General features: G+C 45.4%; 1 protein-coding gene across 1 annotated transcript in view; it reads left to right on the forward strand.

Annotated features, from left to right (window-relative positions):
- Positions 1-17808, forward strand: part of WWC2 (WW and C2 domain containing 2) — a 957428-nt gene that overhangs the window by 569313 nt on the left and 370307 nt on the right. The window contains exons 12-14 of the mRNA XM_086962466.1: positions 6469-6586; positions 7606-7686; positions 7793-7876. Of these exons, the coding sequence (XP_086818592.1) occupies positions 6469-6586; positions 7606-7686; positions 7793-7876 (283 nt within the window). The remainder of the gene's footprint in view (positions 1-6468; positions 6587-7605; positions 7687-7792; positions 7877-17808) is intronic.

Here is a 17808-nt window from a genome sequence, read left to right on the forward strand (position 1 = left end):
TGTCAGAGACACTGTTAGCGATTCCCAGTGGGTTCGCAAAATGCGAGGCTCATGAATATTATTGACCCACTCGCAATTTGCGACCCCATTGGGAATGGCTGACCCTTCCAGGGATGGTGGCCTGCTGGGCTCAGCAGACCTCTATGTCTGGGACTGCTTTTCAATAAAGCAGATTTTTTTAAATGCAGCCCGTTTTCCTTGAAGGAAAATGATATGCATTTCCCAGGATGCACTTCCTATTTGTGACTCCATTACCACCCTCTTGAAGACGGAGGTAATTCGTAAGCATTTTGCGACCGCAATTGTGGTTGCAAAACATTCTTACATAGGTTAGAGACTCGCTATTAGGAAGGGACACCCTTGGCATGCCCCTTCCTAATAGCAACTTGCAATTCCTAATTAGGAATTGTAACTTGGCCCTGTAACATTTTGCATGTGCAAACGGGTCACAAACCCGTTTTCGCATGCAATTTAGGGTCATACATCTAGCCCTTAGTTTTCTAGGGAATAGGCAGCAAAAATGTTTGCTTGATATCCAGTGTTTAAATTTAGCAATGCTGCAGGCGAGGATGAGGATGTCCTGATTTGAAGATGTATTGATTTAAAATTGAGTGCCATGCATAATGGAGAATGGCCTTGCCTAACCCTTCAAAGACAAAACTCAGAATTTCAAGATACAGATTGACTAAAATAGGAGTCAAGATAGAGTTTGGGGCTCACCACATACCATCATTGGAGATGTGTTCACCTATCTTTATTAATTGCTAGCTGTTGTAGCAAACGAAGTAAACGAACTCAAGACAAGGCCACGGATCCCTATGCTGTTCTCCAAGATTAGCAGAAGCCTTCATTAATCAATTGTATTAGTGTAAGCCGAGAGATCTAGAAGAACAAGTCTACAAAAGTGCCTGTCGTCCTATGTGCGATGGACATCCTCTAGTTTTCTAGAGTTTCAGTTTCAATGCTTTTAGCATTCCACCAGGAGTTGTTCATTGTTGGTGTACCAGGTTATTTGGTTGGAGACACATGTCGTGATTGGTTGCTCTAGCCATGTGAGTTTGGAGAGAGATCTCAAATTGCAGAGGAGATTCATGCTGGGGGATAGATTCTTACCAAGATGGTGTGATTTAGGCAGTTTTTTTCAGATCTATGTAGAATCCTTGGGTAAGCAGAGCAGTAGTCAGAAAGCAATTGGAATGAAATTGTTCTTGATGGTGCTAACAAAAAGAACATTCCAGTGGTAGTTGCTGGGTGTGTGTGCTTTGTTGTTTCACGCAAGTTCATCACTGTATGCAGTGAAATCATTGCCGTAGGTGTTTCTGGTTGTACGTGAGTCTTGGCTTTGGTTTCCTTTTGGTATTTGCCCCTTAGAGATACATTTTACCCCTTATACATAAATCTGTGTTCATTGTAGCTAGATTTTATTTATTTTTTATTTTATATAATGCATTTTTATAGAGCGCGGGCTTTACCCGAAGGTGTCAGAGCACTGTAGAATAGAACCAGTTACGTTACATGAGAGAACTGTTGCAAGAATAGAACAGTCAAAAATAGCATGAACAGACTGTACAAGCAAAAGTAAGAATAAATATGACACATTTTGCAATGACCAAAGAACTTCCTGGTGAACAATAGCCGGCCATAGAATCAAAACAACGCAGGTAAAAGGAACACAATTTCAAACACAGCAAGCACAGGGTGTATAAGCAAAAATATAAACATATGTGACAAATTTACAATGACTAAAGAACTTCCTGGCAGGGTCTGAGAAGGAGGGAATTAGTTCTGAAAGTGTCTTTGGAATAAAAGAGATTTGAGGTCCGCTTTGAAGATCTGGATTGAGGTGATGGCACGGAGTGAAGGAGGAAGCGAGTTTGAGGTTCTCACCGCATTACCGGAGAACGATTGTGCCAACAGTTTTTCTCTTTTGAAGGAGGGGGGGTTCAAGAAGGAAGTTTTCCACATTCCGAGAAGGTCTTGAGCCTCCAGACAGTTTGAGTTTATTCACCAGATAGCGAGGGGAGGAAGAGTGCAAAGCTTTGTGGGTGATGCACGCTGTTTTGTAGATCGCTCTAGCCTCGATGGGAAGCCATCGGATGAGAAGACATGATAGGAGTGATGTGGTCACTTCGTTTGGACCCTGAAATGAAGCGAGCTGCTGAATGGAGGACGGATTTGAGGGGCGAGAGGTGAGATTTGGGAAGGCCAGTCAGAAGAGAATTACAATAGTCAAGTCTAGAGAGAACTAGCGATTGGACCAAGGTTTTTAGGTCATTCTCCGGGAAGAACCGACGAATCCCCATAAAAGTCGAGTTGAAAACGTGCGCTCTTGGCCATGGAGTTGATGTGTGAGATTAGGTTGAGTCTTTTGTCAAGTATGACACCTAAGGATTTAGCGCAGTCAACAATGATGGGTTTACTGTTGAGTAGATTTGATTGATCCATCCAGGCTTGAACAGGAGACTGAGAGAGAGAGCTAGATATGAGGAGGAATTCCGTTTTGGAGGGATTGAGAATGAGTTGGTGAACTAGCATCCAGTTGTGAATAGTGTTGAGAGTAGAGCTGAGTAGTGAGAGATCATGAGGGGAAGACACCTTGAGGTAGATTTGGGTGTCATCCGCATAGAGATGGTAGAGGATTCCAGATTTGCTTAGAAGGTTCCCTAATGGTTCCAGATTGAGAATTAACAGAGTGGGAGCTAGGATAGAACCTTGAGGGACGCCTTGACCAACCACCAGTGGAGACGAGAGACTATTTGCAATGTTGATCATTTGGGATCTGTCTGTGAGGAAAGAGGCAAACCATTTGAATACTGTGCCTTCCACGCTCATTCTCTGTTGAAGAATGTTAAGGAGGGTGTTGTGATTAACAGTGTCAAAAGCTGCAGAGAGGTCAAGAAGAATCAGAAGGCACGATCCCCCTGAATCGACAATATGCAGCGCATCATCGATCACTTGCAGCAGGGTTGTTTCAGTGCTGCAATTTTGAATAAAGCCTGACTGGAACATGTCGAGGAGATTATTGTCCATAATGTGTTGGGACAGTTGTTTTGCAACACATTTTTCTGTGATCTTTGAAAGAAAAGGGAGATTGGTGATGGGACGGAAGTTATTGAGGTCACTTGCATCTGCAGAGGGTTTTTTTTAGAAGGGGGTAACCTGTCCTGTTTTGAGGACACTTGGGAGGGATCCTTGACTGAGGAAGAGATTGACTAGCCTGGTCCAGTAGGAGCGAGTGTTAGTATAGAAATCAATGGCGATGCCACTGGGAATGGGGTCAGAGGAATAGTTGCAGGGTTTGGTTTCGCGGATGCATTCGAGGAGATCAACCTCTGAGATGGCGGCAAAGTTCTGCCAAGTGACTAAGGATTTTCGCTCCTCGATGGGGGTGGGGTGGGTGCGCCCAGTAGCTACACACTTTGGCAAGACTGGGTAGAGTAGCATATTCTCTGCTGTGCTATCTCACAAAATACAAATACCTATGTTTGAATATTGACATGTGCATTTTGCGCCCTACGTGCCCATCTGCACAAAATACGTTGTGGCATACGGGCAACCTGATCCAGCAAATAGGAGCTACCTAGTAGTCCGAAAATGGATAGTATACACCTAAATTAAATTCTTGCTTCCTAGAGAGATTATGATTCAAAATAACCTTTTTTATTGATGCCTTAATATTGCTGAATGAAAATGTTCTGCCCCACCAGGACATACAGCCGATCGCCTTGGTTTTCCTTAGAAGTGTCAGAACTATTTGTAGTTATAGGAAAATAGTACTCTTAGTCTAGGAATCCCAGGTCGATTTTCTGGAACCTCTCCATTTCTGTACACACGTTGTAAATTGTAAGTCTTAATTTTTTGGGGAAACATTACAGGAGTAAGACCTTGAAAATATTTGCAACTGCGGCTTCATTTTGAAATACTGGGTAAGCTTGGTAGCTACCATGATGACTTTGGTAAAAGAAAAAAAAAACAAAGAAACTCCTCTTCTCACTATAAGTATCAACTTTCAGCCAGGGGTCAAGAAATGCCATAAGGCATTTTGTCAGGACAGACTGAAAATGATATCTGAAAATAAAACAATTGCCATTAAGTGATGCACAATAAATAACGCAACTGATGTAGTCTGAAATGTGCCTGTAATGTACAGTCTTATTCTTTGTTTTGTTTTGAAAAGCTGATAAAATAATGAAAGAAAAACCTTCGCCTTTAGGATACTGATGGCTAATTTATCTAGGTGGGCTTTTTGTTGTGCAATTCAGTCTCAGTAGATGGCCTTCAGGTTATGTTATAGACCTTTCAGTGACTAGCATAGTATGGTCTGACGCCATAGAAAAGTTCCAGGTCAACCAATGCCTTATGCAGGTTTCTCCAAAATTTCACGAATCATTTGGTGCTTGTTTAACCCAGATGATTTAAAATAAATTTTTGGGAGGCTGAAGGCATTAAGACTTCTGGTGGAGCCTCATGCCACCCTTAGTAAATGTTCATTGGCCCTTGTGAATCATAGGTGCTCCAACTTAAATTGTTCATCAGCACGAAGTGCCTTGCTGACAAATTCCCGTATCATGCCTGATTGTTCATAATATATGAATCCTACAGTCACCTAGAAGCATTAACATTTTAGTTAAATGATTATTTTGCAATAGTGCAAGCATACATTCTCAGTTCTATTCCATAAACGTTCTTTTAACAAAATCTTTCTTTGGAATTCATCAAAAGAAGGGACATTTCTTTCCATAAGCAACAGTCATGTACTAAGGTCTAGTTATGTACCCAGTGAAACCAAACTGTAACCTTGTTTTTGATGGCTGTGGTACTGCACATACCAAAATAATTATTCCTAACCTGTTGAGGGCGACTGAATTTGAACCTCAGTGGACATGACATCAAAGGGATGTGCACAATTATGACTTGTGCTGCCTGCCAACAGGTGGTCATACCTGACTCACATTTTGAGCTTCATTACTCTCAGATACCAGTGCTGGTTTCCCAGGATACTGTGGTGGCAAACAACCCCATCCTCTTTTTATCACAAAAGAGTACTCAATGGGGCTTGGTCCGAATGCCCCAGTAAATAATGCAATGCGGATCACTACCAGCATGCCCTTTGCAAGGAAGAAACAAAGCAATGCGTCACGCTACAATCATGTACTGTGCAATGAAGAAATAATACAATACGCCACGTTACAATCATGTACACTGCAAGGGAAACATAATGCAGTGTGTAGCGCACCAAGCATGTAGTTCGTCAGGCACAAATAAGGTCAGGGGTCGTACAACAGTCCAATAGTTTGTTAGCAGCAATAATGCAAAGTGTAATACGACAGTTTAGGTGCTCCGATAACAGTTGCCCCCAACCTGGATCAATGATGACACGAAAGTACTGCTCCTAACTCTGGCCCCAATACTGCCACTCTTTGACCCAGCACGGGCCTCGATCTGAGCCGAAGCAACAGGCTCGCACAGCTGACAGAAGCGAGAGGCCGAGAGAGTGTCCCTCTGAGCCCGCACCCCACCCCAGGTGGTGATCCACGTTACCTGGGTGGGGAGCGCAACCCCACTCTCCTCTGCTCCTTCAGTGACTTGACCCTTAATCCAGAACTCCGTCAAGAAGCACGGCGAGCTCGGGCCGGCGCCTCAGCTCCTCCGTGGCTGCCGGTCCGGGCGCTACTATTTCACTCCGAGTGCCCAATGACCTGGCCATCCTTCCGACGGTCTCGGTGGACACCGAGACCTGCACTCAGCACTGTGGAGACTTACTTCAATTTTGGTGCACACACTAACCAGGCACTACTCACCAGCGCCTCTCGTTGCACCTTTGTTCGCAGGGGCCCCTGACCCCTGCCCCTTAATCAGTTCTGCGTGTCTCCCTCCTAGCGTCACCTTTTCCCTTTAATACTGGGGGTCTGGACGCTTAATCACTCAGCAGGAGATGGGTCAATTGGTTTATAGCACCAGCCCAGGCCTTCTCACCTCCCGGGCTTCTCCTCCCCCTGCTCTCCAGATGCAGGACGGCCTGGTGTCATCTCAACCCCTCCCTGGTTCAACACCTCTCCCAGCTCCTCTCACCTTTCAGATCCAGACAGTCTAGAGGGAAAGCAAAAAGCTTAGGGAACTTTAGCCAAAAAGGCAAAGTCCTACAGCCTCCATTCACAAACTTCACCAAGTTTTAGTGCTGGAAATTTGTACAGAGCAAACTGTCTGGTCTATGCAGTAATTTGACACAAGTTGTAATCCCAAAATGGTAGTTTTAAGCCAAATGGATGTTACTGGTCCAATGAAAAGGACTATGCATCTTCTACTCACAGAGATGTATGTGAATTGTAATACTGATGTTGTTTTGATGGTTTGTAAAATATGTTCTCTTTTATCAAGGATTACCAAATGATTGTTTTCCTAAAGCAGTCAACTGTTAAACAGTCATTGGTTTACACGTACGTAACTGGTCGTTATCTTCTGCCTTAGATCTTCAGAGAAGAGATGTGGGTCACCTATTGGAGGAGAAACCAACTGGTGTATCTGCAGCTGTGTCTGATGAATCTGTCGCTGGTGACAGTGGCGTCTATGAGCCATCTGTGAAGCCGTAAGTATTGATGGTAACATCCTTTTTTCTCAAATATTCACATGTGTATCATTTAATGGCCTATTTAACTTCACTGCACCAAGAACAGATGCAAATGTTACTTAAGTGGGAAATGTATTTAAATGACACTACTCATATCTGTAGAAAATGTATATAAATGACACTACTCATATCTGTATGATGCTTCAAACATAAAACCACAAAATGACCTAATTGGACCTATTGATCACCGGAGTGTTAGGACTCGGTTGACGTTCATCTGAACTGCCTAACTCCAGATCTTAACAACTCTTTTTGGAAAGCTATTTTTTTTATTTCACAGGGTATTACAAAAGACCAAGTCTATTTCACGAGTCAAACATCAGTTCACACTCTATCAATTAGAATTTTTAAAATTATTTTTGAAGGATGGGACAGAAGTGTTTGAGGTAAATTGTTTGCTGAAGGAGCATGGGAACTCCACCGTTATAAGCGATACGGAAAGTGCCTTTATTCTGTGCAGAATAATGCATAGTATAAAATGTAGGCAATTTAAAGTAAACATCAAGGGTATGTCTTCAGGGTGTGTTTATGGTGTCACACACTTCCAATAAATGCATTCTCTTGCTGGTAGTCATGTCTGGGAACAAGCAGCCGAGGAATGATGTTATATTTCAATCCCACTTCTCCTCTCCTCTCCTCTCCTCTCCTCTCCTCTCCTCTCCTCTCCCCTCCCCTCCCCTCCCCTCCCCTTCCTTTCCCTACCCTACCCTACCCTCCCTTCCTCTACTCTCCTCTACTCACCACCCCTCCTCTACTCACCTCCCCTCCTCTCCTCGCCTCCCAGCCTCTCCTTACCTATCCTCGCCTCTCCTCTCCCACAGCAGTTGCTGATTTGACCCTAATGTAGTTTGCTGTTAAGCTTTAATTGTGCAATAAGGCAGAATGGCTCAGAACTAAGCTAACGGCCCCAGGTTTCATGTATATTAACATTTTGCACTCCTGGCATACTTACAAATATGCTGCATCGTCTTTTATAGAAGAAGTGAGCTTGAAGACACTGCAGACGGTGAAGATGATGCAGCAACTCTAGAAACAGCCAAAGTCCAAATTGGACTAAGGTAAGTGATGTAGTTTATACAAATCTATTTACATCTGTCTGCTTTTAAAAGTGCGAATTAATTATATCACATTATTCTTTTAACCTTTTTTTCCCATTATTTACAGATATGATGTGGTCAATTCAAGCTTTGTAATAATTATAATGCAGGTTCGACATCATGCCTTTTTTGTGCCTCAAAGTTCTAAAGTGTAAGTAAATTGGAAAATGATCATTAAAAATGACTATTTAGTTACTGAAGTTGATAATGTTCTTTATGTATAATCTGTTTGGACTCTTTAGTAATGTTCAGCGGAGTCACCCTTGAATTTAGAACAATGTTAAGCAATGTATAAAAATTTACCTATGATAGTTTGTGAAACGTGTGCAGTTCTCTCTTTCCACTTCATGCATGGGTATGAAATGTTGCAGAGTTCACTGGAGATCTGTCTACCAAAGAAGCATGAATGTAGGTTAACATGGCGAATTGATGTTTCTACAAGCTCGTCACACACAGATTTTGGCCCGCCATCTCATTCTTACATTGGGAGTAATGCAATAAATATCTAATCCAGTGCCTTTAATGACATACTTGCATTTCATAGTTTTCTGATCTGAATTAAAGAAGCATCCATTTACCATATTTAGTTTCAACAAAATGCCTTCAGGATGTAATTTGCATTCTGTCGTTGGTTCATATACATGGCTTTAAATCACCAGGTACCTCTACTAGGCGCCAGGGAGCTGCCTTGCAGAGAGGTGGTCCAAGGCCACATACCCTTTTTACACCACTCTGCAACGCAGCTCTGTGATGCTTACTGGAGGTAGCTGGTGGGCTAGTTGGCCGCAGGGGACCCTCAGGACTCAAGGGGCCTTAATCTCCCAATTTACAACGCACCAGGTGGTGCGTTTGCACAGTAGTGCAGGGAGGAGGTGTGGCCTGTTGTGACAAGTGTGCTAACGAGCCCTGTGCTGCATTTTAAGTTGGGGAATTAAGTCCCATTGAATACCGGGGGTCCCTGGCGGCCAACTAGCCCACCAGGTACCTCCAGTATGCACCAGGGAGCTGCGTTGCAGAGAGGTGTTCAGACGCTTCGCCCCTTTTTACACCTCTCTGCAACTCAGTTCTGTGGCGCTTACTGGAGGTACCTGGAGGGCTAGTCGGCCCCCAGGGACCCTCAGGACTCAAGGGTAATTAATCCCCTGATTTACAACGCGCCAGGGGGCGCATTTGCACAGTGGTGCACGGAGGGGGCGGGGCCTGACATACCAAGTGTGTAAATGCACCCCCTGGCACATTGTAAATTGGGGAATTAAGTCCTTTTCAATCCTGAGGGTCGCTGGGGGCCAACTAGCCCACCAGGTTCCTCCAGTAAATGCCAAAGAGCTGCGTTGAAGAGAGGTGTAGAAAGGGGCAAGGCCTCTGAACACGACTCTGCAACGCAGCTCCCTGGCACATACAGGAGGTACCTGGTGGGCTAGTTGCCCCCAGGGACCCTCAGGATTCAAGGGGACTTAATCCCCTAACTTAAAATGCGCCACAGGGTGCATTTGAACACTTGTCACATCAGGACCCGCCCCCTCCCTGCACCACTGTGCAAACGTGCTCGTGGCCCATTTTAGATTGGGGGATTAAGTCCCCTTGAATCCTGAGGGGCCCTGGGGGCCAACTAGCCCACCAGGTACCTCTAGTAAGCGACCGTAAGCTGCTTTGCAGAGAGGTGGCCCAAGGCCACACACCCTTTTACACCACTCTGAAACGCAGCTCTGTGGTGCTTACTGAAGGTAGCTGGTGGGCTAGTTGGCCCCCAGGGACCCTCAGGACTCAAGGGGACTTAACCCCCTCAATTTACAGCACACCAGGGGGTGCGTTTGCACAGCGGTGCAGGGAGGGGGCGTAGCCTGATGTGACAAGTGTGCAAACGTGTCCTGTGGCACATTTTACGTTGGGGAATTAAGTTCCCTTGAATCCTGAGGGTCCCTGGGGGCCAACTAGCACACAGGGTACGTCCAGTAAGCGCCACAGAGTTGCGTTGCAGAGAGGTGTCAAAAGGGGCACAGAGAACACAGAGAGTCCGTCTACCACCGTACAAGTCAGAGGCCACCGAAGTCATCTGCGGCGTCCCTCAAGGATCCTCGCTGAGCCCCACCCTCTTCAACGTCTACATGAGCCCCCTCGCGGCCATCGCACGCCAACACAACCTCAACATCATCTCCTACTCTGACAACACCCAGCTGATCCTCTCCCTGACCAACGACCCCGCCGCCGCCAGAGCCAACCTTCACGAAGGGATGAAAGACGTAGCCGAGTGGATGACGACCAGCCGCCTGAAACTGAACTCAGACAAGACGGAAGTCCTCATCCTGGGTTCCTCGCCCTCCGCCTGGGACGACTCCTGGTGGCCCCCCGCCCTGGGCACTGCACCCAAACCGACAGACCACGCACGCAACCTGGGCTTCATCCTGGACTCCTCCCTCACCATGACCAGACAAGTCAACCCCGTCTCCTCGTCATGCTTCAACATCCTGCGCAAGCTATGGAAGATCTTCCGGTGGATCCCCACCGAGACCAGGAAGACGGTCACCCAGGCCCTCGTCACCAGCCGACTGGACTACGGCAACGCCCTCTACGCCGGAACCACCGCCAAGCTCCAGAAGAGACTCCAGCGGATCCAGAACGCCTCAGCCAGACTCATCCTCGACATCCCATGACACAGCCACATCTCCGGACATCTGAGAGACCTGCATTGGCTCCCCGTCAACAAAAGAATCACCTTCCGCCTCCTCACCCACGCACACAAAGCCCTACACGATCAAGGCCCGAGCTACCTCAACAACCGCATCAACTTCTACGCTCCCAAACGCCATCTCCGATCAGCCAGTCACGCCCTCGCCGCCGTCCCCCGCATCCAAAGAACGACAACAGGAGGAAGGTCCTTCTCCTACCTGGCCGCCAAGACCTGGAACTCCCTCACGACCGACCTGCGCCTGACCCAAGAACACCTCTCCTTCAGGAAGAAGCTCAAGACCTGGCTGTTCGAGCAGTAGCAGCACCCCCCTCCACCCCCCAAGCGCCTTGAGACCCTCCGGGTAAGTAGTGCGCTCTATAAATGTCTTTGATTGATTGATTGATTGATTGGGGCATGGCCTCGGACCACCTCTATGCAACGCAGCTCTGTGGCGCTTACTTGGAGGTACATGGTGGGCTAGTTGGCCCCCAGGGACCCTCACAATTCAAGGGGAATTAATCCCCCAAATTAAAACCCGCCAAGGGGCGCGTTTGCACAGTGGTGAAGGGAGGGGGTGGGTACTGATGGGACATGTGTGTACTTATGCAATCACTCCACCAACACCCAAGCACTTATAAATTCACCATGCACTCTCTTTGCAGCACTCTAATCATCCAGCAGTGGCGGTGCATCCATTGGGGGCGCTGGGGCGTTGCCCCACTAATGCCACATGCCCCCATTCATGCGGTGACACACATTCCTGAAACTGAAAAAACTTCCAGCAGCTCACTCTAAATTGCACCGGGACATGCCCGAGGCAATCGGAGCTGAAGGACAGTCCAGACTGTGTCACTGACAGCCCAGCGCGGCACTAAGAGCAGGCAGCAGCAGCAGGTGCGCATGCTCGAGTTAGGGCTAATACTTTTTATTCCTTGCTCGAACATGCACACAGTCAGCCACTAGTAGGAGAGCCACTGAGCCAGGGACCCGAGCAGCAGCGGGGAGGGGGGGCAGAGAGCACACCTGCTCTAGCCAATCCTGGCGCTGCTAATGCAGTGCCTGGATTGGCTGAAACACTGTGCAGCCTTGAGCCTTAGGGCAGGCATAAGAAGCATTGGATGGCGGGTCCGCGCGTGGGTGGTGTGTAGTGGTTATTGGGTAAAAACTGTTATGGCCAATCACTGTGGCTTATGTGAAGCCATGCAGACAGTGATTGGCCATTTTTTGTGACGTGCTTCGCTGGTGTGACAACGCTGCAGCGCAGCAGACATCATTGCACCAGAGAGACCTTGTGGCTTGTGACGTGCTTCTGTCCTCCTCCTACTGCCCAGCAGCAGCCCAGCGCCTATTTGCTAGTTCCGCTCGTAGTGTCGGTGGTGACTGAGGCAGTGACGTCCTTGGTTCGGTTCATGATCATCATGAGATCATCTTTCGACGACAACAGTTAAAGTAAAGAAGTATCACTGCGTCACAGAGTGGGAGTCCGCCGCTCGGCTGGGTGGGGGCGGCGTATGGGCCCTTAATTAAGTTTATAATTATTATATTCCTGGTAGTAGGGTAGGGCCTAGGGGCGAATCCATGCGAGTGCGCTGCCAGAATGGACCGTCCTCAACACCTCCTACTGGCTGCCAGGCCTGTAAGTTACCTACACAGGCTCAGCCGGGCATCAGGAGTAGAGTTCGATTGTGCATGAAAGATTCCTAGCCCCAAAAACGGACGTGCTTTCTCTCTGATGCTCAGTTCTGTGGTGTGAACCGGACCCGTCTTCCGTCTACTGAAATAAAACCAAAGTGAAACTTACACCAAATAGTGTCCGTCTATTGAATTAAACACACATTACCTCTTTATTTTGGCAGGAAAATCCTACCCTCATAGGTTTTTGCATGTAATTCCTCGTTTTGAGGTAGCGAGCGTGCTGAAACTAGTACAAGCAACAGCCAGTACTTGTCAGAAATAAATCTTTTTGTTAGTTTCACGCCAAGAAATCTTCACCTCCCCCCCGTCCCCCCTCTGCATCCATTTACCCCCCTAGTAACGACAGAAACCTTGTAGATGGAGCGGACATTAGCGTATGAAGCTGTGCTTGTGCTTGTGGAAGGCAGCGAAACATGAGATAAGGCATTTGTCAATGAAATGATTCTCCGGTCAGTACATGATTGAAATACCCTTTACTTTCTTTATCTCCGCAGTGCACGGCTTCATCATTGTTTTCACGCCGGGATCCCACTGTAAATTCTGGTGAATAAGACATCCCCAGCTTTTTCCGTGTAGGGTCCAGGGATGTTTTAGAAGATGCTGTTTTTGAAGCAGTTGTGAGTGGTCAGTGCAGATTACAAGTGTAATGCTTCTATTTTACACATTGTGATAACAATAAAGTGGTGACATTGAGTAGGAAGTGGAACACTTCTAAATCTCATACATGTACCCAATGTATGTAAAAACGTCTTGTGGCAGCCAACTTTCTAGCATTATAATATTATAGCAAACCTTCTGATCCGAAGGTCGCCTTCCTTCAGGAGACCACTGAAATTGTGTCCCACGTGACCGAATTATGCAGCAGAGCAGAGTTGACTAATTTATGTGCAAGGAAAGGCAATTATGTAGTCTAATGCTGCACATCTTGTGACAGTATTACTTCATTATTTGGTCATTATTGCACAGTCAGTGGGCTTTCTGGGCAAAGGTTTTGACTCATTAGAACCTGAGTTTGACCCCCAAAACAGCAATGAATAACTGAAAGACGACCAGGCAGTCAATCTTTGAGAAGGGCCGGCCACAGCGCATGAAAACGCTGCATTTCTCGTAACTTTTGATCCAGAAACATATTTTTGAGATTATGCCTCAGTATACTGATTATTTGGTAAATGCAGTAACTCAACACTTATGTGGAAACCGGTGTTGCCGCAAAATCACAGATTTCCAATGGCCCTCCTCTGCTTTTGGTAAATATAGAAGGGGCCCGAGGTGTTGCGCCCCCCGCTATGAAAAGTGCTGAGTGTGTGTCAAAAAACAACCCCCCACCTCTGAAGTGTATGATGGCTGTGCCGGTCTGCCTGCTGTCAATGAACGTGTGTGCATGGAAATCCTGGGTTAAGTTTAGGCTTTTGGATAATCTTTATACACAAAACAAAGCACACACATCCCACCCCTGTGAGTCAAGAAGTCAAGGCTTTCAAGTTCAAGTAACACAGCTAGATTAAAATATTATTTTGTTGCAGATTTATATAGCGCAAAATCGACCCGAAGGTATTGGAGCGCTTTACATGAGACCCAGTTAAGTTACACAAGGGCACATTCATTTCTGCTAGGTTAGCTCGTCATGAGCCTGGAAGGGGTTAATACTTCTTTGCTGCAACATAATTGTGTATATTTCTTTCCCTTCCACATCCTGATGAGAACCGGGATCTGATAGAGAAATGTGCCTTTTTTGCAATATTAAACTATCTCTATGCATCTGTACTTGCTCAGGTTTAAGCAATGTAATTGGAATTAACCAAAGGAGCAACACCACACATATATTTTACAGAGGAAAGGACATTGTTCCTTGGGTCCTGGAACTCGGGTCTGAAACGGTGGAAACTCGAAACTTAGAATACTTCTTACTCTGCTCAGTTATTTCCAAATTATTGTGCATAACGTTTCACTGGTAGACTTTACCAACCCCAACCAATCCAATTGTTGTAAATGCTTCGGTTCTGCTGACAAACTGCTTGATGTCTGATCGGTTTCAGCAAACCTTTTGTGAATTATATGTACTCTTGTCTTTTTTATTGGAAGACTACATACGTTTGCTAACATTCAGCTAAGTTGGCAGTTAGATCGGCCAATCTTTGGGCTCGCTCGCTACGGTGAAGTATGTCAATCAGTTAGCGCACACCACTTGCAAATGTCACCGTCCGCCACTGTCATCCAGTCACTACCCATGCACTCATGCAATAACCCATGCTCTAACTCATGCACTGCTAGAATACCCTGAGCAGTACCCATGCAGTCCAGCCATTGCCCTGTCACTACCCATGAACTAAGCGAGCACTATGTACTTATCCAATCACTCCGCCAAAACCCAGGCACTTATAAACTCACCATGCACTCTCCTTGCTGTTCTCTAATCTTCCAGTCAGTACCCATGTACTCATGGAGTGACCCAGGCACTAACACATGCACTGCTACAATCCCCTGTGCACTACCCATGCAGACCTCTAACCACCTACACGGTACTGATTCACTCCTCCAATTACCCAGGTTGTACCCATGCACTCCAGAAATCCCCCTGTCACTACCTATGCACTCCTCCAATCACCCATCCAGCATCATGCACTTATACAATCACTCCGCCAAAACCCAAGCAGTTATAAAATCACCATACACTGTCCTTGCAGCACTCTAATCATGCAGTCACTACCCATGTACTCATGCAATGACCCAGGCACTAACTTGTGGCAAATACAGAGGAGGTCATGCTCATTACAGGGGTACCCCAACGCATAGTGTTCCCTAGTGTATGTAGGGGTTTTCACTGTATTCTATGTGTCTTTTAGCATAGCACTGGCTCTGGTCCTGGTTATTCAGAGTCAGTTACCACCAGTACCCGTCACTAAAAAGTTGGGGGCACAGGAGGACTTTCTGCTCCATTGTTGGTTCTTTCGGCAAATCTCTTGCTTCTTCCTGCGCTTTTCTTCCTCTTTCTTCACATGTCCTAACTTTGTAGGTATAGTTAGAAATTAGCATTTAATAAACCATTGAAATTCACTGAAAAAACCAAAGGTTTCAGGCACGTTATAGTTATAAATTAGCATTTAAAAAACCATTGAAAGTCACTGAAAAAACCTAGGTTTCAGGCACGTTATAGTTAGAAATTAGCATTTAAAAAACCTTTGAAATTCACTGAAAAAACCATAGGTTTCAGGGGCGTTATAGTTAGTTGGACAATTCACTCGTACAAAACCATAGAAATGTCCCCGTTGTAGTTAGTTCAGCGAACTATAACTTGCTCCCCCGCAATGCACTGCTGATGACGTCACATATTACATCATTCATGATGTGGTCAGTGACATCACTGATGACATCACGGATGACATCTCAAATTACATCACTGATGACATCACTGATTACATCATCCCCATCAAAATCTGATGCATCTCCTCACACTCTAATATAATCTTTGATACACCCACTGTAAAATACAGACTACCATTTTCAAAACCTTCGACACACCAATACGAGTTACTAAATACGCACTCACTGATTCCTAGGTTTACACACACATCCACTCATTCACCCATACAATCACTCATACATACAGTCACTAATCAATACTACACTATCATATGCACTCATACACCTATACAGACACTCACACACACCCACTCATCCATGGAGTTACTCACACACATAGTCAGTCATGCAAAACTCAATCACACTCCCATTTCCTCACCTATACAGTTATATACACACCACCTCACTTATTCAAACATATACTAACACATAATTACTCTCTTATACAATCACTGATACAAGTACACTCTCATCCATACAGTCACTCTCACAATCACTGACTCTCACGGATAGTCACTTATATACTCCAACTCTCACATACACTGCCTTTCACATATGTAGTTAGTTGGACCTGTACCACTGAGACATCCGTTCACTCACCAACACACCCATACACACACTCAACTACCCATACATCTGTTTCCACATACACTCTTGAAACCATACATCCAGTGAATCAACCACTCAGACATCTATGCACACAGTCACATATCTCCCTCCCACCCACACTCCGTCTCCCATACAAATACTTAGGCAACCAATCAATAACCGATATAGACACTCATGTAGATACTCTCCAACCCATGCAGCGGCTTCCACATAAACAGGCAGATTGATACAGACATTCACACAGTTTTGTCAGTAACCCATGCATTTAGTAAGACACATTTAATCACTCACTTATACAGTCAGTCATGCACCTACTAAATCCTTCATCCAGACACTTATACACCCACTCATTCTTCAGTACACCTTGGCATACATATAAAGCATATTTAAACTTTACAGAAACACACAGTCACTGGATGATGTCATCAGTAATATCATTTGAGATAACATCAGTGATTTCACTGACCATGTTATGAATGATGTAATATGTGATGTCATCAGCAGTGCATTGTGGGGGCGCGAGTTATAGTTAGCTGAACTAACTATAACAGGGGAATTTCTATGGTTTTGTACGAGTCAAATGTCCAACTAACTATAACGTCCCTGAAACCTATGGTTTTTTCAGTGAATTTCTAAGATTTTTTAAATGCTAATTTCTAACTATAGCGTGCCTGAAACCTATGGTTTTTTCAGTGAATGTATATACATATATAATCTCTCCCAGTATGGAGGTAGGGTGTTTGCTTTATTCCTGTTGCACATTAGGCAGTTATCTCATGATTTGTTCTATACCCGGCTGGGTATTCAGCTATACCTTTGCACTGAGGTTGGCTTTGTTAATTTTATGTTTGACACTTTGTGAATAAAGTCGCATTTTGCACTCAGTCACTAGCTACCTTGTTGCACCACCATTCACAGATGTATCTATTCACACAGCACGGTATGCTTTTTAGTACAGTAACTTGGCTCTGTCGGAATAAGTAATTTTATCTGTTCTACACAGTTCTAGTGCACACTCTACATCACGCTGCCATCCCTGCAGTCTGCCATTCAATATTTAATTGGCCTTTTCTGACTTGCATGGCCTAAGGATGCTGCATTTTCTCAATTGATTTGCGTGTCCGCCACGCACGTCAGCCCATTAGCGGGTTTTACAGATTTTTAAATGCATGCGATCATACTCATTCGCTTTCCCCGTCTTCACTGGTATAATAGGTGCCTATGAGCTTTTTGTTGTCACTTAAGAGCGAGCTTGCACAAGCATCCCACCTTCTATACTGTCCTCGTTGTCTCCGCATCAATTATATACATGCGATCAGCTGGGTAGACATCTCGCACTCCATCACTAGTTTTTTCGTTTGGAAAGGCTTTATTCCTTTCTTCTGTTTACTCCTATCCACTCTGCGTCACCTGTCTTAATCTTTCCACCTTTTTTCCGGCATCCACTATCATTCTGTTTTCATGGGGAATTCTGCCATGGCCAGGGGTAGTGACGTGTATGCAGAAACTTTTTCCTTTCTTATGTAGTAAAAGTACAGGAAACTGTTTTGCATCGTCTGTGTCTAGTGATACCGTAAAGCAATTTCATTCCGTGATTTTACTACATTTTTGTAACACACTTATTTGTCTGCCTTTCAAAGCTGACTCATACATGTAGCGTGTTCATGTGATCAAGGCCGAAGGTCGGCGGCTGAAACGCGTTATGTGGACCTGCTTATGCTGTAAATAAACTCTTCATTCAACTGCTGCTC

This window comes from Lissotriton vulgaris, chromosome 3_1 (genome assembly GCF_964263255.1).
Source record: "Lissotriton vulgaris chromosome 3_1, aLisVul1.2, whole genome shotgun sequence".
Classification (NCBI taxonomy): domain Eukaryota; kingdom Metazoa; phylum Chordata; class Amphibia; order Caudata; family Salamandridae; genus Lissotriton; species Lissotriton vulgaris.